Genomic DNA, 26,555 nt, shown 5'->3' with positions numbered 1-26,555 from the left:
TGCCTATTTGATTCTGTAATGATACCAGGAGTTAGCTGTTCTTTCCAGGACTACAAGTGGCCCCTTTCAAAGGATTATTAACTTATGTAATGATCAAGTCAGCGGGAGAGAAGAGACGACGTCAGGAAGACGCATGGAAACCTGCTGCGAGAACCAGAAGTACCCAGAGTGGTTACCAATTCTCATCATGAAGCCTTTTAGTCACTAACATTGTGCAAATAGTAAGCAGAAGGATTCTGACTATGGCAAAAGCATCTCTTGCCTTTTCCTTTCACTCCGCTGCCCCAAGCCCAGTCTGCCCACCCACATCAGGCGTCAGAGGCCCTGGAGAGACCCACAGCCCCGTGCAGGGCTCCGCCGCCCCCCGGCACTGCGCGGCCCCAGCTACCCTGACCTTCCTCAAGCCGGCTCCGCCCCGTCATGGAAACCTCAACCTCCTTCTCTTCTAGAGAAACCACAGCCACAGAGCGGTGGTCCCCCTACGGCCCTGGGAGGGCACCGGCCTTCGGAGCCGCATTTCTTGCCTTACCTGGCACGTCGCGGAGAGCAAGGTCCTTCCTGCAGGGGGAGGCGGCCGTCCCTGTACTCCGACTCCATCCATACCCTCTTCCCGCCCGGCACCGCGCTCTTCAGTGCCCTCCCAGCGTTTGTCCAGGGTTGCTCTGCGGCCCTCTCAGCGCGGACACATTCCCAGGTCTCTCCCGCTCCCCTCCCCGCCGCTAGGCTGCTCCTTTCTACTCTTCCGGCCGAGACTGAGGAGAGGGCCGTCCTCACGGGGCCGCGAGCCCTCCCACCCGCAGTCCGCTTCTCCGCGCGGCTCCTGCGAACGCTCACCGTCAAGGACGTGCGGTCAGTCAGTCTCTAAAACACACTGGCCTTTTGTGGTTTTGTTTGTTTTGAGACAGAGTCTCGCTGTGTTGCCCGGGCTAGAGTGAGTGCCGTGGCGTCAGCCTAGCTCACAGCAACCTCCAACTCCTGGGCTTAAGCGATCCTCCTGCCTCAGCCTCCCGAGTAGCTGGGACTATAGGCATGTGCCACCAGGCCCGGCTAATTTTTTTCTATATATATATATATATATATTTTTTAGTTGGCCAGATAATTTCTTGTAGAGGCGGGGTCTCGCTCTTGCTGAGGCTGGTCTTGAACTCCTGACCTCGAGCGATCCAGTGCTAGGATTACAGGCGTGAGCCACGGCGCCCGGCCTAGGCTTTTGTTTTAATGACTCTGGTTTCTCTTAACATTCTCACTCCCTTCCTGGACACGCGATTCTTTCTCCAGCCTTAAAATGTTAGACTCTCATTTCGTGCGAGCTCATCCGCTCCCCTGGCGTCAGTACTCTTGCATGTCAGTGACTTCTAGATCGTCTGTTCTGGTATTTTCTGAATTCCAGATCCCTATAGATGTTATTTCTTGGAACTTCACTTGAACTTTAACAAGTAGTTTAAATTAACATAATATGAAAGATAAGACTTTCTCTCTGTATAAACATACTCCTCCTCTTGACAATGCCCTCTGGTTGATGGGCCCACGACCCTCTGTTTCCACAGACCGAAACTTGAAAAGCATCACGAGCCCCCTCTCTCCTCCTCCCCGTACCCGTGGGTCCCCTTGTCCTGCCAGTGCTGCCTTCTCCCTTCCTCCCTCTCCCGCACATCCTCTTCTTCCCCACGGCTGGCCTCTCACTGATCACCTGCTATCCTTAGTTGCCTTCTCTCCTTTCAGGTAATCTCCCAGTGGGTACCAGGATATTTTTTCTGAAACGCCAACCTGATTGTGCCACTTCTCTGTTTCAAGGCCTTGAGGGCTGCCAAGTACTTCCAAGACATGATTGAAACTCTTTCCCAAAACACACAAAACTCTGGCTACGTTTTCCAACTGCACGGATCTTTGCTCATCTCACCTCGGGCTCCAACTTTGCTGACATATATGTTCCCCATATATATCACGCTTGACCTAGTCCATGTGCCTTTGTATGGGTTGCTGATTATTCCAGGGACAGCCTGAAAGCCTAGTATTTGGTTGGCAAATTCTTAGGTACCAACTCTTAGAACCAAAGCCTGTTCCTGCCCCCAGCTTTTCCTCATCCTCCACTTCTGGGCGAGGTCCCCTTCCTACACACTCACAGGCACTTTGAGTTTATTGCTATTGTTCTACTTTCACACTGCACTGAGCTGTCTTTTCTCCTGCCTCTGCCCCAGAATATGTTATTTTGTTGTTGTTGTTGTTAAGGTTCCAAGGATGGGCTCTTTCTTTATGTTCACAGCTGCTCAGCTCTGCCTGTCTTTTGGAGGTGATTCATACATGTTTGTTGAATGAAGGGAATAAATCAATGACTTAATCAACCACCTCATAATTAAACGATACAAGACGAGATAATAAATCACTTTAAGTTAAGCATCTTTAATGTAAATATTAATTACAAAGCATATGATAGGACCTGCCAAATTTCTATAAGAAATACATAAAACACTGTGACCTTCTCCTTTCACAGGGAAGGGTGAAGCCAAGGTGAGAGCCACGTAAATATGTAAATGTGTTCTGGTACAACAAGAACTATTTTTTTTCTTTTCCTGAAACATCATGTGCTATTATGTACCCAAAGCTTTGTAAACACATGGGTACACAGTGTCCAGGTGATTTCCATCATTGTGGAGACCAAATATGGCCGAAGTGACTTTTATCCACTGACGTTTGAGTACAAGCCAAGCCTTAATGTTATGTTCTTTTAATCCTCACAGGTATTTGAACCAGACCATACGGGAAGATATATTAACAGCAGAGCATTCTCTGAACAGGGAGAAGTTAGCTGTTTTGAAACAAGCCCTGAATGTAGTTGGCTTCAGCAATTTGGTGAGTCACATCATAAATATTTCACTGAGCAAACCAACCTTCTACTAATTTATAAAAGTTGTCCATTCATTTACTGAGCCTCTATTATATTCCAGATGTTTCTGTAGACACTGATGATTCAACAGAGAATAAGCTCATTTCCTCCCTGCTAGAGTTTACATGCTAGTGGAGAGGTAGACATAAACAAGCCACGTGTTGAGGAAGAGGGATGCTATGAAGACAGAAAAGAGGGATAAGCAGAGAGTGACAAGAAGAGTGGGGTATTATTTCCAAGAGGGTGGTCAAGGAGCGCTTTCCCCAAAGTAATATTTATATATACTATACACACACGCACACACACATACACATATATAGATATCTCCAAAATAAATCAAATAACTTTATATTGGCCAACCCATGGGAACATTGATAAATCTGAAGCTACTATTTACTGTTAAAAAAATCACTTGAATATTATAATATTTGCTTTATTAAAGTGTCTTCTTGAAAATATATACATTTTTTTACTCTTAGAGAATTACCAAGTATCCACGAGTGGTGAGGCCAAAGAAGTAAATTTTTATTATTTCTTTACCTTAATTAATGTAAATTTAAATAGCCATGATTAGTTGGTGGTTACTGAATTCCACAGCACTGGTCTAGTGAATGAGAAATATGAAAAGACTGAAGCCCTGAGAGAGACCTCTCAGAACTCCCCCTGCCCACCTCCCCCTGCGTTATCTCCGACAGCGCCCCCGTCAGTGTGGTAGCAGCGTTCTGGATGACGGCCAGGTCCTCATGCATAATTAATATATCAGGGGTAACTGGGGTGCCAGCAGTTCACAAATCCAGATTTAGTCACAGTTTTAAATGCGTTCCTTTTGCTTTTCTGACACCAGTTGATTGATTTGGGCCTTTGTTTTTTTCTCCACCACACAGTTGTGGGAAGGGGGCAACAGGAGGGTGGGAAGCAGCAGAGGGAAAGTCTACACAGGGGAGGGATAGAAGTGGGACGCACCCTAATTAAGTCAACTCAGGGACACGTTGCTTCCCCCCCCACCCTCTATCACAGGTTAGAATTCCAGGATTGTACAATCTATGGTGTCTTGTTCTTTTCTGCTCTGACTATCCATTCCCTGTATTTCCAGCTTTTACCGACTCTCACCACTTGTGCTGTTCTGTCTTTGTACTCACTGCCGTTGTAGTTTTTCATTTTTATTTTTCCCCTCCCTCCACACCTGACATTTCTGCTTCCTTACAGGAAATGGGGACAGAGATGAGGGTAGGGAACCATTCTACCAAAATACTAGCTGCTTGGAAACAGGGCTTTGGAAGTCCATGATTGATCCTCAAAGGCAGGGCAAGCAAAATAATCCTGTTGACCAAGGAAGAGAATAGAGAATCCAATAACCTAATAAAGAAAATATGTACATATTGGCAAAAACACATGAAATTAATCCGTTCATCTTGACCCTTTGGAGTGACCTGAATGATGACAATTTAGTCCACTTTGGAGGGATAGATTATGTCCAGTAAGATTTGATGGCAGGTAGTTCTGGGCTGGTGAGGCCCTTGCATCAGCTGTGGGCCTGAGGGGTCTGTTTGCAGCGGTGCCTGCACCTGGGCTGCTGTAGCCCAGGTGCACATCCCACCCTGTCGCCAGCCCTGCACGGAAAGGTCCGTGAGGACAGTGCACATTCTTCTCATCTGTATATTGAGAAGTGCCTATCTTACAGGGCACCAGAACATTTCATGAAGAGTTACTGGATTTATTAGAAAGGAGAAAAAAAAAAGTGATCAAGTACTTTAAGAGGCTAGGAAACTGTTGTTTTATAAAGCATCATTGAATTAAATTTGAAACACTAATTTATAATTTAGAGGTTACCAGAAATGTTTTCTTAGTATGCCACATTCATAGAATATCGTTATACCTGGAAATTACTTAGAAATTATTCTTGTCAATGCTCTCATTTTAAAAATGATAATGTACCTTAATGAAAACAAGAAGTTCTCGAGGAAATTCATGGAAGCCTCAAGAACTATATTCTTTCAATTGTATACTTATAAAGCAAGTAAGAGTTGTCCGTAGGACAACTTGCACAGTAGTTATGGAAGGAGCTTTTTTATTTCCAAATTACAAGTTAGGACACTGAGGATTTAAAAGGCCTTGTCACTGGCCCTTTATGGAGTTCAATCTGTTTTCCTACCAATATCATCATGATAAATATTTGATATTCTAGAGAAGCATAGTTCAACTTACAGCTTTTTCTTAATTTTTCATTTTTTGCCCAAAAAATCACTGTCCAAAACCAATTCTGAGGTCTAATTTATTTTTTTTATCTAGAGTTCCAAATTCTCAGATATTCTCTTTCAGCAAACATTCTCTACTTCCTGCTACCTTCTGCTCAAAGATAACTCTTGCCAAGTCAATTTTTTTCCTGCGTTTTCCTTAAAATACTTTTAAAAACAACTAGCATTTTGTTATCTAGGCATAGTTGTTTTCATTATGCCTCCTTTAGTTTTCCAGCAGAAGTGAAAAATTCTGTAATTATCATATCAGTTTATCTCATAAGAGCAAGAACTAAGACATGGATCCTATAATATAGGTTCCTGAATGATTCAGCCTCAGCAACTGCAAAGTCTAATTAACCTCCCTTTGGAGCTCTGAGAAGACAGAGTGAAATCTGACTTTACAAGTGACATCCAGCCAGTCAGACCTTCATTAAACAATGATTCATTTTTGTTATGATAGTTACCTGGAAGCTGTTAATTTATATGAAAATTTCACTTCCTTATTCTCATGTTTAACGAACAAAAATGTTGATTTAAAGGACATTGCAATGAATTATGAGTTTTTGATTTTGAGGCAGAGATTGTAGTTGTCTTATTGAACATTTAGGATCTGAAAAGTCATAACCCCACTAATAAGAAATACATCATTTTCATAACCTACTTTTAGGTTTTTAAAGGATTTGTCTTTTAATCTTTCTTGTAAACATCCTATTCATTTTATCTCTTTGTAAAACACATAGGAAGTGGAGAACCTGTTTGTAATTCTGGCAGCAATATTACACATTGGCGACATTAGGTTTACTGCCTTGACTGACACGGACTCCGCATTCGTTTCTGACCTCCAGCTTCTAGAACAAGGTCAGTGGAACACGACCTTCTGACATTAGCCTCTCTGATGTGCAATTTTACTGATTGGCCAGTAGATGGAGACACAGTACAAAAAAGACAGTTGGCATAAGCCGTTTCCTGGAGCAGAATTCAATGAGAAGGAAAAAAAAAAAAACAAAAACGTTCACTTTGTTCTTTCTTAAAAATGGTTATGGGAATGAGTAACAAGATGTACTTTTATGTTCTCATTCTGCACCCACATTAACAACATTGATTCTTCAGCAATATTTGTGCTTATTTATATTGTTCTAGGCCTCTCTGCCCCACCCCCAGTACCCAGTATATTTGGAAGGCATGTTATTAGCCAAGCATTTTAAACAGAACATAATTACTTCCTTTCAAAGATCTTGCCAAAAATCTCTCTCTTTGAAGTTGCCTTGTTAGTCACTCCTAGATTTTTTCAAAATACCTTAAAACCACAGATTGTCAATAAAAAACATATCTTCACCTATATCAAAGTGATTTAACCAGGAATTTGCAAAAAAATAATAATTCCCTGCCATCTGTGAGGACAAAGAGGAAACAAACCTGCTGTGATTTAATGCACAGAGCCTCAAGAACTCATTAATATTTTGATTACTCTAAGATGTTTCTCTAATTTGAATTTGACAATTACAGTGGTAATTCTTTTCTTTAATACACATATTTCCTAATGTGTATACATGAAATTTATAAATGACGACCATAAATGCAATGTTCATATTATTAACAATGTATACTAACTTAATGTTTATAATGCTGCTTTAATTTTAGTGGCTGGAATGTTACAAGTATCAACAGATGAATTGGCTTCTGCCTTAACAACTGATGTTCAATATTTTAAAGGTAAATTTTTCTACACTCTGACTTTCATCTTTGTGCAATTTGTAATCAAATGTGGAAATTCAATATAACTTTGCAGGTCCCCAGTTAGTGAAACTATTTCTATGAATGGAATGCCAAATGAGAAAAATGTTGTGAATCCGTTTGGTTACTTGTTATGACTCTATATTGTAAAGTCTATGCTCTTGAGAGACCATTTGCTTAACTGGTCACCCTCTCTAGCTAATCTGTCATTTTAGAAACAAAACCATCAATCTGAGAGAATTTATTCAGATGAAATGTTGGATCCGTTGGCCTGTGCAGGGAAAGAATCAACCTTTCCCTCTACCCCATGGCTCATAACAAGAGCTGTCATTTATTGGGCATGTGTGAACTGACGGGACTTGTTCCAAGTGCTATAATTGTTGTGGTTTTTGAGTTCTTACAAATTGTTCTGAGGTGGACATAACCATTTCCATTTTAACAGATGAGAAAACTAAGATTCAAAGAGTTTCAATAACTTTGACTGCCACATTACTAGTAAGGAACAGATTTGGGAGCAGCACTCAATGTTTTCTGGCCCTCAGACAACATGCTTCATCTCTGTGCCGCATGCGTCTCTGCTCAGCGAACAAGGGGAGTGGTTTTCCCCCGCATGATCTTTAATTATTCGCTATAAATCATGGCCTTGCAATCTTATTCTTTATTGTTAATTGTGAGGACTCATCATCCACCTGATCTTTTTTCTCTTAATCACCACAATTCTTCCCTGATGTCTCTGTTGGACATACTCTTAGGCATTTAGGTAGGTGGGGTATGATTTCTGCCTCACCCCTACTCTCAGAATTCCGCTTCCATGCTCCTGAACTTAGTGAACCTCCCCATTACCCACTCAGCTGCCTTGATACCTCTTTTTCCTCCTCCATTGAGCAGGTCAGACACAAGCCATTCGATCCCATAAATATCTGTCATTCTTACCATTCATCTCCATGGACACTGCTGAATTTTTCATTCCTTCCTGGATTATGACAAGAGCCTCCCAGTTAATCTATTATCTGTCCTTATCACTCCTCTCCTTCCATACTGCTTCAGCAATAGTCTTTCTGAAATGCAAATATGATTTTCATTTCTTGGCTAACAGTCTTCCAACTTTTCCTCCTTTAGCGGAAAGCCCATTACTTTAGGAAGGCATAAGGGCCTCTTTCATTTTTATTCGGGCCATATCTAATTTTTGTGCTTCCTCCTTAGTCATTTCTCCAACAGCAACCCTGCATTCAACCATATTAAGAGTCTTCAAGTTCTCCAAATACGTTATTCTTTTGCATGCCTTTTTTTTTTTTTTTTGAGAAAATTTGAACTCACCGTTAGTATCTATTAGCATCTATAATTTAATAGGGGTAGGTCCCTCTGTTTACATGTTGGTGACCCATGAGAACTCCTCGATCATGTTGACTTTAGGGACCTCAATGCTGCAGTGTCATAAATGGCCACACCTGTTTCCCTGCAGCTGTGTGCTGTTCGATCTCAATGGCCTTGACCTTGCAGCTCTCGGACTGCATTACCTGCTGTGTTTTCTTTCTTTTTTTTAAATCTCAGCCAGTCTCAGCAGCAATTCTCCTTCCTTACCTATATCTCCAACTGATTGAAAGCCACTTAACCCTCATTTCACATGACTGACTCCCTGCTCAGCCTGAGAGGCAATGGCTAGTCAGTTTGGCCAAGGCCATAGCATGTGAATCCTAGACTCCCATTCACTCTCAACTCTCCAGCAAGAGTCAGGTGATCTCGATTCTGAACCATCCTCACTCATTTTTTTCCTTGGTCCCTTCTCTAGTCTATTCCCTTCTAAAAACCTTCTCACTCAAGAGTTTGATCACTCTCTCTTTGAGAATGACAGAAATTTCTACTTTAAGCCCCAATCCTGTTTCTGAATTCCAGACCCACATTTTGGTTGACTAGACCATTTCTTTGAAAATGTTTAAAACATGACTAATTTTCCAGATGACCAGGTTTCCATTTCCAAATGCCGTAGGACGATTCAGTATCTAAACCAGTGAGTTGTTATCAGAGAACTTGCCAAGAGGGGCCCTGTGAAGAATCGGTTGCTTAACGGAGACAAAATTATTCAGCCTTCACAAAGGTCAAAAGCTCTGGTCAACATTTATGAGAAATAATGTTGCAATGTATAGGACATTCATTTTGGGAAAACATTTTACGTAATAACTGACAGATACCTTCTCATTTATGGGAGTCGTAGTATAATTTTTTAACATCCTTTGCTGTATGTGGATGTGTGGGGAATAAATAGGGTATGCCTAGTTTTGTTGGCTCCTGAGTGAGGGAAACCCTTTTTCTTATGCTTCCTCTTCTTTCTACTATTTTAGGAGATATGATAATACAACGGCATACTATACAGATTGCTGAATTTTACCGAGATCTCTTGGCCAAGTCCCTGTACAGCCGTTTGTTCAGCTTTTTGGTGAATACCATGAATTGTTGTCTTCACAGTCAAGACGAACACAGAAGGTAGGAGTTGATGGATGCCCATCCTTACGTGTGGTTATTACTGTCATAGACAACTCAAAGGCCTGAATCTTAAGGTTGCTTCATGCCAGAGTGTGACCCATAAGTTAAACTTCATTAATACATTTCATTTTAACAAGGTAATTTTACTTAAAGGGTTTGATTGATGATTCTTTTGGGATTTAAGCCCCCTCCACTACACACCCACCCACCCACTCTGCTGAATTAATCAAATCATCTCTCAGGCATAGATATGTAAATGCATTCTCTCTGGACTGAGGTATGTAGGGCCTTTTGTGCACCAATAAGTATTTTATAAATTGAGGAATAAGACAGTCTGAGAAGATCTGAAGCACTTGAGTTTGTTGAGTAGCTCGCATCTCTCCCAGAACAAATTCGAGGATGTGTTTCAGATCGGTTAATTCTTCTTGCTCCTTCACTTGTTGTGTGGATTATTTGGCAAAGGGTCTCTATGGTAATCATTGTGGCTTGTACTCTAAATCATCTCAAACTGTAGCTTTTCAGGGCTACTTGATCACCCAAAAATTATAGATCTCCATGACATTTTATCAGTGGAAAATTGTTATTTTTTTTGTCCCTAATGATGACCTCAAGCAGACAATTGAAAGCAAAAATTGTATCCCGAAGTCTTCACACGTGTGCTTATCTTTAAAAGAAATCTTCTGAGAATTTTTTTGTTGTCCATGTCCAAATTTCTGAAAGCTGATGCCTTTAGAGGTTTCTTGGAAACATTAGCTTTAATATGTACTTATGGGAAAGTTCTTAAATAAATAGACATCTCAGAAGATTTCAAAGATGAGAGATACTAAAATTTTTATTAAAATGTGTGCATATAAAATCCCACTGAACATTGATCAGCATATTCAATATAAAATCTGTGATTCGAGGGTGGCTATGATATAATCTACTTCTCAGAGGAGATGCCTTAGTATTTAGTATGGTGAAGACTCTTGATTTTGCTATTATTCCTTGCTATCAGTTAATTTGTGATTTTTAAGTATGAAGATTATTCATAGAATGATACCGATATGTTATGTCTACCAAATTAACCATATATAAAAGTATTGGCAGCTCTGCTAAAGATAACATTGGAAAAAATTAATATATAAATCCAGCTGTCTATAGAAAATTTTAGAAAATTTTTATTTGACATTTAAATCTTAAGGAGTCTTAAATTTATATAATTAGAAATACTTCCCTATGATCTAAATTTTTGACTATACTCATACAGAAAGAAAAATTATAAACATAAACCACAGAAAACATATTATGTCCCTTTCAATGGGAATATTGCTAGTGCCAACATGTAAATTTATGAGGGTGGTCTTGTCTGTTAAATTTTTTTTACTAAGCAAATGAATGAGGACAGGAATTAATGGGAAATTAGAAATGAGCCAATGTATTATTAGTTTAACTTCTAAGAGACAATTTTCTCATTTGAATCATAACTCTCATTTTTTCTTCTCTGTTTCTTCTATGGGTCACCCAAATCTTAATTTAAAGCCCCAAATAATGCAAGCAAAGTTTATACTTGCAGGATTTATAACTCATTGAGATTTGTGGAAAGCTTAAGTTTTTGCAGATTTATAGACTCCTTTCCTAAGTCACAGAAAGGTCTCAAAAATTTGAATACCTTTAGAAAAGTCTTTTGTTGTTTACCAATCTCCAATTTTTTTGAAATTTTGTAATCATGTCAAAAAAGATTATAGAAAAAATAATATCCGTAGGTTAAAGTTGGAGAGTACATAGACACATTTTTCACACTAAATGTATTTTTTGTAAATTTCACAAGAGAAAATTAATATAAATAAGAATTACTCTAACAAGTTATAAAGGGAAGACAAGTGAAACAGAGGCAGATAAAATATCTATTCTCAAAATGGTGGATTTATTTCCTGGATTCCAGTATAATATGTACAATGTTCACATAATACATTTAAAATAATTCTATTTTCTCTACCTAGATCCAAATAAGTTTGCTTCTAAATGAAAACTCTGGGGTATACTGCAGGTGAAGCCGATGATTACTTAATTAAGAGGAGCAAAAGCGTTTGCTGTGTTTGCCTGGTCGGAATCGAGTCTTTAAGATTAGAGTGTGGACGTCTCCCAGGAAGGTGCCTGTGTCTGGCCTGGACCCTGCAGACGGGGGACCACTAAGGGCCACACTGAGTGGTCAGGGATCTCCAAAAATTGATGCACACTAAAACTTTATTTATTAGGCTTAGTTGAAAATGATTTGGTCCAAACAGGTAAAAAAGAATGAGAATAATAATGGTAATAATAACAACAAACCAACAACAATCATAGAATAATAATGTAATGCCTTTTATTTGCTTAAAAGTTTGTTGTTCACAAAATGTGTGCATGTAAATCACCTTGGGAAGAAATCCTGTTAAATAGCTGAAAATGACACATTTTGTTCTTGAAACAATGACCCTAGGAAAATGTGAAACACAATTCACAAGTGTGAGCACAGCCTGCCTCCTCAATTCCCCTTTCAATGCCCCCCCTTTTTTTTTTGAGAAATCCATTTAAAAAACAGAAGTTTAGTATTTTAACCATTTTCTGAGGCATTTCTCTTTCTGAACTATGATTTCGTGACTTCTAAAATGAAGGATATTGCATATCACTTAACTTTGTATGAGAATGCCGTCATTATAAAATTCATTCTTCTACTCTGTTGTAATGCAAGCACAATTGCACTCTTCCCAGTTCATCCTGGTCTCCCACAAGCTGCCATGCTGTTCAACTCCGACAGTGGCACTTTCTGCACGTCTCCTTAGAGTCCTCACCTATAGTTCATTGCTGTTACTTTCCTGCCACTGCAGATACTCCTGTGCTCAAGTTTGCTGGGTGCTAGTTGGCATGGTCTCTTGGAGGGTATTACCTAATTGCACCCGTTTTTAACTCTGATTCTTAATCTATTGAGAAATAAGACAAAGAGGTGAGGCATGTGGGAGTCAAAGTAGCCATGTGATGAGTGACAAGGCAGACACCAGAGGATGCAGCTTGCACTGCGAGCAGGTTGCTTCTGACTGCTGAAGGGCAGATGTAGACCGCCTCGCCTGCCGGGTCCCAGGAAGCCCTGAGGTGGCCACGGAGCCCAGGAAGACAGCCCTGAGCCCTCCTTGCCAGGTCTCCTTGCAGGCACCATTAAGTCACTCTTCCAGAGCCCAACAGGGGTGCAGCTCAAGGGGCTTCCTCTTTGCGGCTGTGAATAAGCAACTCTACCTAACAAGTGTGGATGTTAATTCATAGTCAATAAACTTGAAAGATAGAGGCCCATCTAATTCAAGAAAGTCTGTGGGCTGGGCGACTCCTATTTTGAGTGATTTCAGTCTGCTTTTCCTAGTGTTTTCAAAAGCATAGAGCCAAACCTCTCTGGCCACTAGATACATGGAAGACCCTTTTAATTTGTTAATCACCTGCCGTCAGTTCACACTAAATTGATAATATTTAATAATTAAAATATGATTTTAAATGACATCGAATCATTTCTAAAGAAAAACTAATCAAGTTAAGTTTGAGCTGACTTTTTTAGTATTGTTTGGCCTCAACACCTCTGAGAATTGTCAACTGACAGCCAGTGACCAATATAGGCGTAAACACAGTCCTTGTTTAACCATTTGGAAATGCTACGTAAAGATTCCTGTAGCTTCACATGTAGAACACTGGCCACCACTGATGGGCATCAGAGACCTGGACCTTCAGTCCCATTCTCTTCACTGGCCAGTGTCCCCCCAGTGAATCCAAAGTGTATTGTCCAGTCTCTCCCACGGGGACAACCATTCTCCCCAAGGAGCCATCATCTTCCTCAGACCAAAAGCTGTGCTCTGCTCATTCTTCTTAGGAACCATTGTGCCAGCTGCCAGGGTCTCTTCTATGCTGTTATTATGTTTGGTAAGGAAATAGCAGCATCATGTGGTTTCCCAAGTTCAATCACCTCTGTGCCTGGTTACAGCAGATATAAAGAAATCCAGGATTGTCAACTCTTTTATTTCTATAGCTCAAAATAGGTTTCTTTCCAGGGTTTAACCACCGTGCTTCAGAGCCGCATCACACAAACAAGCCTTGTGGGATCGAGAGGATTCTGTATAGATTTCTCTTAATACTTCTACTCTTGTATGGTTTATTTTATCTCATTATTTGAAGACATCCTTTTCCATTTTGTGATGCTGGTTCGCTGTTTATAATATTCAAAATGGAAAGGCTCACTATGAAGTATTTGTTGTTGTTTTGCTTAATAAAACCGCGAACCTCTGAATGAATAAGGTTGCTAGAGAATCACAATAGAATCACCCTTGATCTGAGAGGACAGCATCATAGACAATATTAGGGTGGCTGCAAGAAATGTGTCTGTTTTATTGTGTGTCAACATTACAAGTGGAGTTGCTCACAACTTTTCAAACGTGTAGCTGCATTATAACTTATTTTGGTGTAAGCAAATTAGCCATTGTAAGTAACCACTATTACTATTACTTATTTTGGTGTAGCTATTAAACTAGCATGATTTGCACTGTAATGAAAACACATCTTCTTCTTGTTCCCGCCTTCCTTTAAAATTTTTCGGTGGGGGTAATATTAATATTTTTCTGGCTCTGAGAGAAAATTTAAGCAAGTCCCAAGATTTTTCTGCTCAGTTTTGTATAAATCACAGTTCGTGAACGCTTTAATTGGCAAGTATCCAGCATTTGAGCAGAAATTAAAGGTGTCCAAAGGTCAGCATTCTCTTCCCCCTCCCACAGCCCCTCAAAGGGTGTGAGGAGGGCTGCGGCCCCAGCGTGGAGCCCTTGCCTCCAGCTCCCCGTGGTAAAACAGGGCACAGGAACAAGGAGGTGAGGAATTTCTTGGCTCCCGATTGACATGGGGAGGCTTTCCTGGCCACAGAGATAGTTATCCCTGGCTGATTCTCTGGGGTTTCTTGTAGATTCCCATTGCTGGGACCCCTTTTGCTGTAGTCATCAGTTTGTGAGAAATGCATTCCCCGCTGACCGCTCCCAGCTTCTCCCACCGCTCAGGGCACCTGTGACAAAGAGTTTGAGTCCCCACACCTTCCCAAGGGTGCCTCTCAGACAGATTTCTGTGGGTTGAAGGTAGAGATGGGAGTGAGAGTGGGATAGTGCCTGGAGGAGTTGAGGACATTTCATTCGCTCACTTTCTGTAACTGTTAAACAAAGACTATGCTCTAAACTGTATTTAATTTTTATAAAGAATATCATCCATGTCATTCCGAAATGAAATAAATGACTGTAGATACTAAAATGCAATGAATCATAATTTTTTAAAAAGATAAATATATTTTGCAACTCCTAAAATTATACCTGTTTCATAATGCAACACTTATATCCCCAAGATTGAGTTAAAAATGTTAAGTTTCAAGTTATTATTTTTCCTAAATTGAAACCTTCATCAGAGTTTTGCAAGCAAATAGAAGCTTGGGCAGGTACAGGGTTATAGAAAATTTAGAAGCATTCCCCAAATATCTTCAGACACTAAAACCTGTAATTTATTTCAACTCATTTTCATCATTAGTTTTGAATAAAATGGTGTATATATACATGCACACATGCACACACACATATGGACATATATATGTATATGATTACATATACATATATATATTTATCAGAAATATAATCCAGGGAGAATTTTCCTTTTTGCAGTAAGAAATACCCTAAGAACGGGTAGATTGAAGTTAGAAATAAATGAGGTTTAAGAGATAACCCAGTAATCCTGTAGAATGGGTCTTGAAGGTATACTTTTGTTTATTCATTTATTCATTCATTCTTGTCTACATAATCTGAAATCTACGTTTTTGGACAGCACCATTGGGCAGTTGAATACATTAAAATAAATAAATTAAGTTTCAAACATACATATGGAGTTTTTTTGATTTTTCACTGAGGCTTCAGTTTAAGTATTCTTATGTTATATTACATTCTTAACAGTATTTTAGTTGACCTAAACATAAACATTTAAAAACATTATGATTAATTACATTCACTTTCCTTGAGTTACTCATTTATCCGGGCCTATTCCTTTGACACCATGTTGCAAAAACTTGTCTGTTTTTCAGGGTTATTTGACGGTTATGAAAGATGGTGTCATTCATAAAGTTGTTATCACAGCATCTGACACAATGGGAAAGCTTGTTGTAATAATAATACTGATGGCACTGGCTGGTAAGAAGGCTTCTTAGTTTATGTTAGTTTATTTATGGGGAAGGAGATAGTTGTAAAAAAAATGCAAATGGTTCACACGTTGGAAATCCAAGATACAGTCCAACTTCTTCCTTTTAAATTTCACTCAGTTATCTTGTTTGTTTTAGAGAATAGCAGATAGAGGAAGTATTTTGTTCTTTAGAGATAGAAATATCACTATTCTCATACACTACTAGGATATGTAGGGGTTTTTCTTTATTTTCTTAGATGTTTTGCTCAGGTTTGCTTTGTGGTAAGCAATGATACTGGGTTTGCAGTGATTAGTTTCCATACTGTTTCTCTTTCTGCTATGACATAGGTAGGACATGTGTGCAGCACACCTGACTAGGGTCCAGGGCACAGTGGTCATTAATTGTTGCAAAAATAAGATTGACATAGGTTAGAAACAGTGATATTTCCCAATCAATAGGGGTTTCTTGAGGAAAATACATCATGGGATGATACTAGGTCCCACCAGTGGACAGGTGATCACATAGTGCCTGAACTATGGGATACTGTGCCTCCTGAGGTGGGGGAGGCTTTGCAGGAGAGGGACCAGGTACAATGCAGAGATAGGGACCCTGTGGAGCACCTGGGAGCAGGTGGGAGAAGGAGGTTAAAGAGGAATGAAGGTTCAAGGCTTTAAGTGTGAAGGTCACAATGTATTTTGTGGGTGTGGTGGGGGAGGGTTGCCATCCCAATAACTGTCCAGAGTCTTTGTTCCTGGCTCCATAGGTTGAAATTGATTATGGAGAAAGAAAAGAAGGCTATTGAAAAAATGTCAACAAGTATTTGAACAACGTTTCACTTGTGAAATTTCTCAAACTATTACATCTCCTTTCTGCTACCAAGTAAACTGTAATATGGGTTTAAATAACAGGAGGACGTATTGAACACATATTACACCAATGAGAAAGGGAATATTTGTAGGAGAGGTTGAACTTATTTTCTCTTAAAGTCATTATTTGTTTAATTCAAGTATCAATTCAATGATTTAGTTCCTGAAATCATCAGTAAGATATTTTTGCATCTGATCTTGTTTCTAAATTTACCTGTTTTGATTATAAGGAAAATGATTTTAAGTCAGTGTAGGATTTCCTAGATGTCCAGAAAGATTTTCATCAGCGCATTTGCCAAATGCCTTGTGTGTTCATCAGCAGTCTCATTGAGGTAATTTGTAAAAGCTGGCAATGTTAACAGTGGAATGCAACTTCCCAGTCCCTCAAAACTAATGACTCAACTCTGATATGAGAAAAAAAAAAAAAAGATCGCATTCAATAGGATGTAAACTGAGGATGATGTAATGTATTAGGTAGGCACATTCATCAGCAGCATCTGACAACACTTAAGAGAATCTGAATGTCTGAACATAGAGAATCTGCACTAATAAGATTGCAAAGAGCAATTTAATATTCTTCAGAAGATTGTACACCTTCAGTAGGGGAGACTTGTTATCCTTTTTTAATTAGAGGGAACGAATATTTCAGATAGAGAAAAAAACAATTATGGCCTTGGAGAATTCTTCAGGCCAGATTAAAAGAGAAACTCCCAACAGCATTTTGGGTGGTCTGTGTCTGGCCCCAAGTATGTCTTACTGAGTGGTGTAGAGCGATGATGGTACCGCGATGCTCTGAATGTAGGGTGAATTAACTCGTCAAGTGGATTAAGTTAAGTTGGCTTCAGTTTTCATTTCCTAATTCTACATCTTGGTTTTGTTCTAATAAAAATTCAGTTTGTATATTATTAGTTTAGTTTTGATATGCAATGGTATATAGGCACATGTTTTCTGGATTTCCAAGGATTTTCAATATATGAGATAATTTTGCTGTTGATATTAAGCAACAGATAAATTTCCTATAATTTCCATTTTTTCTTTGATTGATGCAATCAGATAGTACTTAATATACTTATGCAATGTTATAGTGTATCTCAAACTTTTCTAGGTCAAAGTCTAATTTAGGAATTCAATGAATGTCATAAACATGTACATGCACGCACGCATGCACAAACACATACATACACACTAGTACATAGTTTTCCATATAATTTCTGGGGATTAGTTGACCTTCCTCCCCCAAAATTCATATTATTGGACTATAAATCTATTAATTTATTGATTAAAGAAATGAATACATTCTGAATTGACATCCTCAATGTCATTCATAGTCTCTTGGTAGTTCTTAAAGATTTGTAAGTCTAAATCTTTTTTTGGTCATGCATGATTTTGTTGATTTTTTAAAATTAATAAATTCTCGTTTTATATTTTAGATCAAATTTATGATTTTAAAAACATATACTAAGATACCTCTGAAGAGATGAATAACATAATTTTTGAAACACTAAAATGACACTAAGCATGTTAGTCTATTTTGTAAGATTATTTTAGTAAATTAGAATTTGCATCTATAGCTGAGTATTTTTTAAGGATCTTATCCCATTAGGAGCAGTAAACCAGAAACTTAGTTTATAAAATGCTAAGGAGGGAACACCTTTCTGCTGCATTGCAGACAAGCCATTGAAATATCTTTTGCATTGCATTTTATACCTACACTCTTTGCAAAGATCACCTATAACGATGTTATTTAGAATCTTAGGACAGTTTTCAAGTTTCATCTCATAGGTTTATTTATGTATTTGCTTTCTACACAGGGGAATTTGCCATTATTCCTGGAGCAAAAGTTACCCATTTTTTCTGTGAAACCCGTTATGCTTACTAAGTACAATAGTGACTGGAGATAGAGCAATGTGTTTTAATCAAAAAGGTTACTATTGTGGCCTTCAGAGTTTCACCGTCTTCCCATGTCTTACAGGATGCATTGGCCTAACATTTCAAGTCAGGTGTGTGTATGTGTGAGGCCTCTATGTGTGTGTGTGTATGTGCGATTATTTTGTTCTCAAATTGTTTAACCAAGGTTTTTTTAATATCAAATGCAATTTGTGACTTTTTAACAGGACTGGAATATAGCCATAATAGTAATAGAATGTTCTTATAAAAGTATAATTTATCTTTTACAAGGAATTGAGGTCAACCAGGCAGGTTAACACTTTCAAAGTTTGAAGATTATTTCTTCCATTCAAGCTTCCCAAGTGTGTAAGAATTGTCCCTTACTGGGACTCAAAACGTCTCCAAAGGGTATAAACACTCAATCTCCCCTGCCACGCTTCCTTACAAACAGGTCTCCTTCGCTTTGGATGAAGGCTTGCCATTATCTCCCCAATGGGAAGAGTTAAAGTGGATAGTGCACCTTCTTTCTAGAGACAGGTGGTTGCAAAAAATTTTAAGGAAAAGAAGCAGTGTGATCTTTCAGAATGTATGTGCCTTTCACCCACCATAAGAAATGGAACTTGTAGAAGTATCACCTAACTTTAAATTTAAGTGTTTTCTGCTCTTTGGGATATCATTGACTAGATGATCTATAGTAATTCTTAATGGGGTAGGTTGGGGCTCAGTGGTAATTGCAAAGCAGAGGAATATTAAAATCACTTTAAGTATTTTTGCCAAACCTCACACATCTCCCCTATAACGTTCCAGGAATCACAGTGAGAGTGAAGTTGCAATGTCCCACAGTTTTCTGAGCTTGAAATATATTAAGTAAACTGTGGTATATGTATACCATGGAGTACTACTCAGCTATAAGAAATAACAATGATACGACATCTCTTTGGTTCTCCTGGAGAGAGCTGGAACCCATTATACTAAGTGAAGTATCCAAAGAATGGAAAAACAAGCATCACATGTACTCACCAGAAAACTGGTTTCCCTGATCATCACCTAAATGTACATCAGGGAAGGATACCAATTGGATATCAGACTGGGATGGGGGGTGGGGGGAGGGGATGGGTGTATGCCTACATGATGAGTGCGTTGCACACCCTCTGGGGAATGGTCATGCTTGAAGGTGCAGACCCGGGGAGGTGGGGGGGGGGAGGGGATGGAGGTATGACTACATGATGAGTGCCAGGTGCATTGTCGGGAGAATGAGAACGGACGCGCTTGGGACTCTGACTCGGGGGGATGGGTGGGACATGGAAAATGTATATAACCTAAACTTATGTACCCCCATGATGAGCTGAAATAAAAAAAAAAAAAAAAAAAAGAAACTTAATCTAAATGGCAGACTAGGTGATAGAAAAGTAGAATGAGAAGAAATTGTCTAGAAATTACATGTTTCTTCACTGTGTTTTTGATAATAAAATTGAAGATTAATTTTTCCAAGAAAACATCTGACCATATTATGGTTTTAATATTAATTGAATATCCTAAGTAAAATCTCATCTCTCTCTTTCTCTCTTATTTGACCTATATTTTACAAATTGCTATTAAAAGTTCAGAAAAGGGCAGGAGTATAATCTGTTCTCATTTAACAGACACAAACACTGGGAACAAAGTGAAACTTGCTTCTAAAGAAGGGATTGAATGTGTGTAAGTGAACCTGATTAAAACCAAATGTTTTTCCTTGTTAGTTTCAACATTTTCCCTCCTAGCACTTTATTGAAATGAGTATGAAGATTTAAACTCTCTAATGAGAATTATAAATCAAAACTATATCTGCAAGAAAGACAAGGGTCCAAATATATAGACAATCAGTTCATTAGTAATTAAGTGCTGGTAAAAAATATATTTTATGTGTTACCTTATTAATCATAATGAAACCACTTAATTCTTAATAAATAGATTTATATCATTAATTTTCAAATACTCATAAGAATAATAAACACCTGCTATGCATTAGTGAGAAAGTGACTTACCCAGTTTTTTTCTTTTTCCATTTAATGCATAATATTATTTATTTATAAATTTATTATTTTTTTCAGAAAAAAATCAGTTATCAAGAAGAGTGAAAAAGGAATATATGTACTATCTAGAATAAACACTACTAACACTGGACAACTTTTTTTTTTTTTTTTTTTTTTGAGACAGAGTCTCACTTTGTTGCCCGGGCTAGAGTGAGTGCCGTGGCGTCAGCCTAGCTCCCAGCAACCTCAAACTCCTGAGCTTAAGCGATCCTACTGCCTCAGCCTCCCGAGTAGCTGGGACTACAGACATGCGCCACCATGCCCGGCTAATTTTTTCTATATGTATTTTTAGTTGTCCAGATAATTTTTATTTCCATTTTTAGTAGAGACGGGGTCTCGCTCAGGCTGGTCTTGAACTCCTGACCTCGAGCAATCCACCCGCCTCGGCCTCCCGGAGGGCTAGGATTACAGGTGTGAGCAACCACGCCCGGCCTGGACAAATTTTGCTTTGGATTTTTATTAACAGAAAAGAAATAGACAATCACAACTAGAAGTGAGGTCCCTTTTATTTCCTGCATGGATCCATTCCTCCCCTTCCCTCCCCAGAGACAGCTCTATAACCAATTCTGTGTGAAGCTTTCAAAATGTATTTTTTTTTCTCTAGCTTTGGTTTTTTGTAACAGATATATAACGTTGTGAGTCATTAAGAATTACAGAAATGGTATGCTATGGTATATTTTATTCCGTACTTCCTTTCCTAACTTTGCATGGTTTTTGAAATCTGGCTATATTGATGCATCAAGAGAGCTGGCTCATCCTTTTTAGCGGCTGCACCATCCGTGGATGAAGCAACCGCAATATTCTCTTCTGTTTCACTTTTGATGGACACTTAAATCTCTTCATTTTTTTCTCAGTTACAAATAGTGTTGTATCCTCGTATATGTCTCCTGAGATATATGTTTATAATTTTCCCTGAGGTATATTATTTAGTAGCAGAATTGCAAGGAGGGCATTACTTTGCATTTTCCTAATTACAAGTGAAGTTAAACATCTTCTGGCAAGGTAGGCTGTGCATGGCACAGTGGCAACATGCTCATAGGATTTATACAATTGTACACAGTGGTCTGAATTCATAGCCCTTATCATAGACAATTTTGTCCTACTCCAAGGTCATCTTACACTTTTTTCTAAAAACTTTAGATTTTTAACACATCAGGAATATTATTCCATATATGAAGAATTTATATAATTTTATATTTTTAGTTGAATATTCAATGATCTCTACCCCATTTGTTAGCAATGTTTCTTTATCTCCCTCTTAATTTTTAGTCTAATTGACTAAAACTGTGCCAATAATATATTGTTTTAATTACTTAGTTCTCATAAGTTCTTAATTTTTCTTATTTGTTTTGCTTTTCCCTGGATCTTTGTTTTTGCATATGAATTTTATAATCACTTTGACTGTATCCATAAAAAAGTCCTTCTGGGATGTTGGCTTGAAATACATTCATGGATTAATATAGGGACAATTTTTCCTTTTGTGTTATGGATTTTTTTCTTCCACAAATATCTGTATTTCAACATTTATTCATGTATTCTTTTATTCCTTAAAATAATGTTTATAATTTTCCCCATCAATTTCTTATACATCTTTATTTTATTTATTTTTATAGGTACTTGTGCTTTATATTGCTATGATTAATTCCTTTTGTCTATTACATTTTAATTTGTTTATTAGAATACTGAGCCTTCATTTTCTATGTTGATCTTATATCTAGAAATCCTGCTGGCTTTTCTTATTAGTTATAATAATTTTCCTGTGGAATGTCTTGATATTTTCCAATATAAATGATCACAATTATCTTTTCTCCTTTTGCCTTATGTCTTTTATTTCTTCTTCTTATTTTGTTGCATTGGCTAGCACTGCCAGTATAATGTTTAAAATTCGTGATGATAATGGGTTTTAGTGCTTTTTTTCCCCAAATTTATATCTTTAAACATTTGCCACTAAGTAATATTCTTACTTGGATTTCCAGTAGGTAATCTTTTGCTAAGTATTTTCAGTCATGGATAGATACAAAATTTTGTCTGATGTTTTTCTTTATCTATTAGGAAGACCATAGCAATTCTCTTCTTTTCTTTGCTTATGGGGAAAAATGCACTGATGTATATTTTTGATGTTGAACCATTCTTCATTTATAGTGTAAACCCTCTTTATTTATGATGTACTAGATTCAGTTTTCTACTCCTTATTTAGTATGTTGCATTTATTCTCATTAGTGAGATGAGCTATTTTTTTCCTCTAATACAATCTTTTGCTATCAAATTTGTATTAAAGAATAAATAAATTGAGTAACTTTCTGTTTTTCTTCTTTCTAAATAGTTTGTAGTGAATGAAGATCACATATTTCTTTAATGTCTAGTGAAATCTCCCTAAAAATCTTCTGGGTTATTGTAAGGAAGGGTAACTTCTAGATACTTATTATTTTAAAGTTTAATAGGTCTAATCGCATTAGTTTTTTTCTTTTATGAGTCACATATATTTTCTAGAATATTTTCCACTTTAATATTTTAAATTTATTCACCAACTAAATCATAGCTTTATTTTATAATTTTTCAATCTTTATTTTAACTGTAATTTGACAACTTTTACATTCAAGATACTGTTTGTTTATGCATTTTCCCCAATATCATTGATATTCTTGCTCAAAACTTGCCTACAAGAATTATTTATTTTCAAAAATCAATTTTTTTTTGGTTTTGTTGTCATTTCTCCTGTTACTGCTATTTTGCTTTACTAATCGCTGCAGTTTTATTATATCCTTATTTCTACCTTCTTTACCTTTTGCTCTTTTGTTTTTTCCTGAATTCCTGAGTTGAATGTTTCATATTTCTCAATGACTTTTTTTTACCCTGAGTGTATGAAGTATTTACTAAAATTTTTAATGCATTCCAGAAGTTTTATGTGTGGTACTTCCTTTGTTGTTTATTCTAAATATTTTGTCTTTGTGTTGTTTCAGAGATGAAATAACAAGCAGTTTGTCAGAAAAATAAATGTGACACATCATGTTTTTCCTGCCTTTGTCCAAACTGAGGATTTTTTCCATTAAATAATGAGATTTCTTTGATTCTTATGAATATACTATAAGTGACTTCTATTTCCATGTAGACTTATTTAAATCATGATGCTTATTACCATGACAACCCAAACTACACAAGTTAGCAAATAACTGAGACAAAACCTGCTTTCTAAATAATTCCCCTTCTGCTCCATTTCCTTACCAAAACACCCATATGTATAATGATTTCCTAAAGAGCTAAAATTTTTGTCTGTAATTGTGCAGTTTTTATTATTTTGTGAGATAATTTTTATTTTCCAGTAAAAGAATCTTGAGAAATAAAAAGTATTGGGGTTTTACTGAACCATCATGAACATTATGATACCCAAAAATAATTTCAAATTCCCACATAATAAATACAAAATACTCCACTCGTGAATTGATGGGCATTTGGGTTGATTCCACATGTTTGCAGTTGTGAATTGTGCTGCAATAAACATTCGAGTGCAGGTATCTTTTTGATAAAATGACCTATTTTCCTTTGGATTAATACAAGTAGTGGAATTGCTGAATAGGACGGTAGGTCTACTTTTAGTTCTTTGAGGAATCTCCATACTGTTTTCCATAGGGGTTGTACTAATTTGCAGTCCCATCAACAGTGTATAAGTGTTCCTTTCTCTCTGCATCACGACAGCGTCTATTGCTTTTGGACTTTTTAATAAAAGCCATTCTAAAGGGGGTAAAGTGATATCTCATTGTGGTTTTAATTTGCATTTCTCTGATGGTTACTGACGTTGAGCATTTTTTCATATGGTGACAAGCACACTTTTAACCCTGACTCAAGCATTACAACAGTGATATATATAACCAAAAACATCCATACCCCATAATACTTTGAAATAAAAAAAGATAAACTGTAATGCATAAATGTCCAACCTCAATGACTATGCTCTCAAATACTACATAATTCTACCAATAAATGTGTTCACTAATGAAAAAAAAAACAAATAAATACAAAATAATCATTAAAAATTTACCAATCTTATAAAAATTATCATACACTGGACAAATTAGTGGTAACATTTAAATATTAATCATGATATTTGTGATAAAGTGCTTCAAGAATAGTGTAGCTTATTGAACCAATAAAGAGCTATGTACTTTTGCCTTAAGGAGATGGAGAGAAAAATAAATTTATCAGATCTGCGAGAATATGACATATTTAGTATTAAAGGGTAGTTTTCTTTTGTTAATGACCATTATGTTATTTGTGAATGTTATTTGAAAGTCAAATAATTTCAATAAAATATATAAGAACTGCAGTGATTTAAAAAGGCAATATTAATAAAAACCTTCTAGCATGCTACTTCTCTAGCTCTTTCCTGAGCCAGGAGTGCAGGGGCTAAAGCTTGTATATTTTATACAAAGGGGAAAATTCATTACGCTGCTGGCCATTCCTGCTCTCTTGTTTTATTTCTAACCGGGGAAATGCATTTGGCCTCTTTTCAACCCCCTGATAACTGTCCTGCTCAATAGAGTTAACCGAATCTGTGTTTATTATGCTCTCTGTGCCTGTCATTTGAGCACAGTGGCAGTTCTGCCAGAATAAATAATGCTGCAGTGCCGTTCAGAAAGCAGAGCAGAATGTCCCATTCCGGCTCTTCGTGACCCTGTCTGTGCCTGAAAAAAAAAAAAACACGAGGAAGGAAATGTCAGTACCGCTAGTTAAATATTGTTTGCCTTTTTCAAATATAATTTTCTGATTGAAGAGGATGTGCTTTTCCACGAAAGGACATTTGTCATTTTTGTGAGCTTCGTGCTTTGAACTTTTCTCTGTTCACATACTGTCTTGTTAAAAATATATATTCCAAGCCTGACGACTTTCTGTATGTAGGTGTGATAAGTGGCGAAGGTATAATTACTGTGGTTATTTATTGAATTTTACTACAAATGAGCCAGGCTTGGAGCGGAAGATTATTACAGTTTATATTGACATTAGCCATGAGGTAGGCATTAACATAGCCCTTCTGCAGATGAAGAAACTGGAATTCAGACAGGTTAAGCCACTCAGCTAGGAAGTGGTGGACCTGGGGTATGAACCCTAGTATGTAAAACTCAAAAACCTGGATTTTTCCAAAAATGCCTCCCACATTGAAGACCATCAAAAAAGAGGGGGGAGAAGCTTAGTTTTAAACCTAAAAAGTTTAACCCTTAAAAAATATAGTTAATTTCTTTATTTCAAGCAAAATTATTAGAGTTAAATATATACGAATATGGACATGCCCGTAAGGACAAGGCTCTTGGCATGTCTTTGTGTCTGGAACTCTAGCATCCAGCACAGCGCTTTGTAAAACTAGGTGCTCAATACACATTTAGTGAGAGGATGAACGAACTATAAATGAATTGAGTAAAAGCTAGCTGAAAAGCCACTATCAAGAGAAGAGCCATGTGGTAGGTTGCAAAAATGGTCTCAATTCTTTATTATTTTCTGCATCCATTCCCTAAACAATATGACTTTGATGCTTTTCTTACAAAAGGTTAGATCTCTTCCTCTTCCTTTGAATTTGAGCTGGCCTTGTGACTTGCCTTAACCAAGAAAGTACAGCAAATATGATGGCGTGCCAATTCTGAAGCCTTGCACAAACCTACTTTCTCAGATCCCTGTCACTGCCACGTGAGGAAGCCCAGGCTGTTCTGCTGGAAGATGACACAGCCACCTGTGTCATCCCAGCCAGTAGCAAGGCAACTGCGAGGCATTTGGGTTAGGTCGTTCTGGATCTGCCAATGCCTGTCAGGTGGCCCAATCTGACACACAGACTTGTGAACAATAATAAATACTTAATGTGTTAGATCACTGAATTTTGGGGTGCTTGGTTATCCAGAAGCATCACTTGCTACAAGTCATTATCTAATTTAATTTTATAGCTGCTACTTGGAACCACAAATTGGGAGTACTTACATTTGCAAGTGATTATTAGAAAGACAGCTCTCCATTTCACAAGTGATTTCAGAGACTGTGAGATGATTCCTCTTCCTGGTGTGTTCAAACTCTTTGGTCTGTCATCTTCTGGGCCATTAAAATCCTGATCCTTCAGATAATGAACACCTTTGTTTCTCAATACTTCTATTACATTGAAAAGATATCTAGAACACTTAGTAGTTGGAACCACAGGGAGGGAAGTAAATGAGAAGTAGGTCAAAGGAT

General features: G+C 37.7%; 1 protein-coding gene across 1 annotated transcript in view; it reads left to right on the top strand.

Moving 5' to 3' along the window:
• Positions 1-26,555, top strand: part of MYO16 (myosin XVI) — a 476,542-nt gene that overhangs the window by 254,831 nt on the left and 195,156 nt on the right. The window contains exons 16-19 of the mRNA XM_045567153.1: positions 2,739-2,850; positions 5,862-5,979; positions 6,763-6,834; positions 9,195-9,336. Coding sequence (XP_045423109.1) covers positions 2,739-2,850; positions 5,862-5,979; positions 6,763-6,834; positions 9,195-9,336 — 444 coding nt within the window. The remainder of the gene's footprint in view (positions 1-2,738; positions 2,851-5,861; positions 5,980-6,762; positions 6,835-9,194; positions 9,337-26,555) is intronic.

The sequence above is a fragment of the Lemur catta genome, chromosome 13 (assembly GCF_020740605.2).
Source record: "Lemur catta isolate mLemCat1 chromosome 13, mLemCat1.pri, whole genome shotgun sequence".
Taxonomy (NCBI): domain Eukaryota; kingdom Metazoa; phylum Chordata; class Mammalia; order Primates; family Lemuridae; genus Lemur; species Lemur catta.
The sequence above is the reverse complement of the archived record's forward strand: the minus strand, read 5'-3'. Positions and strand labels throughout refer to the sequence as shown.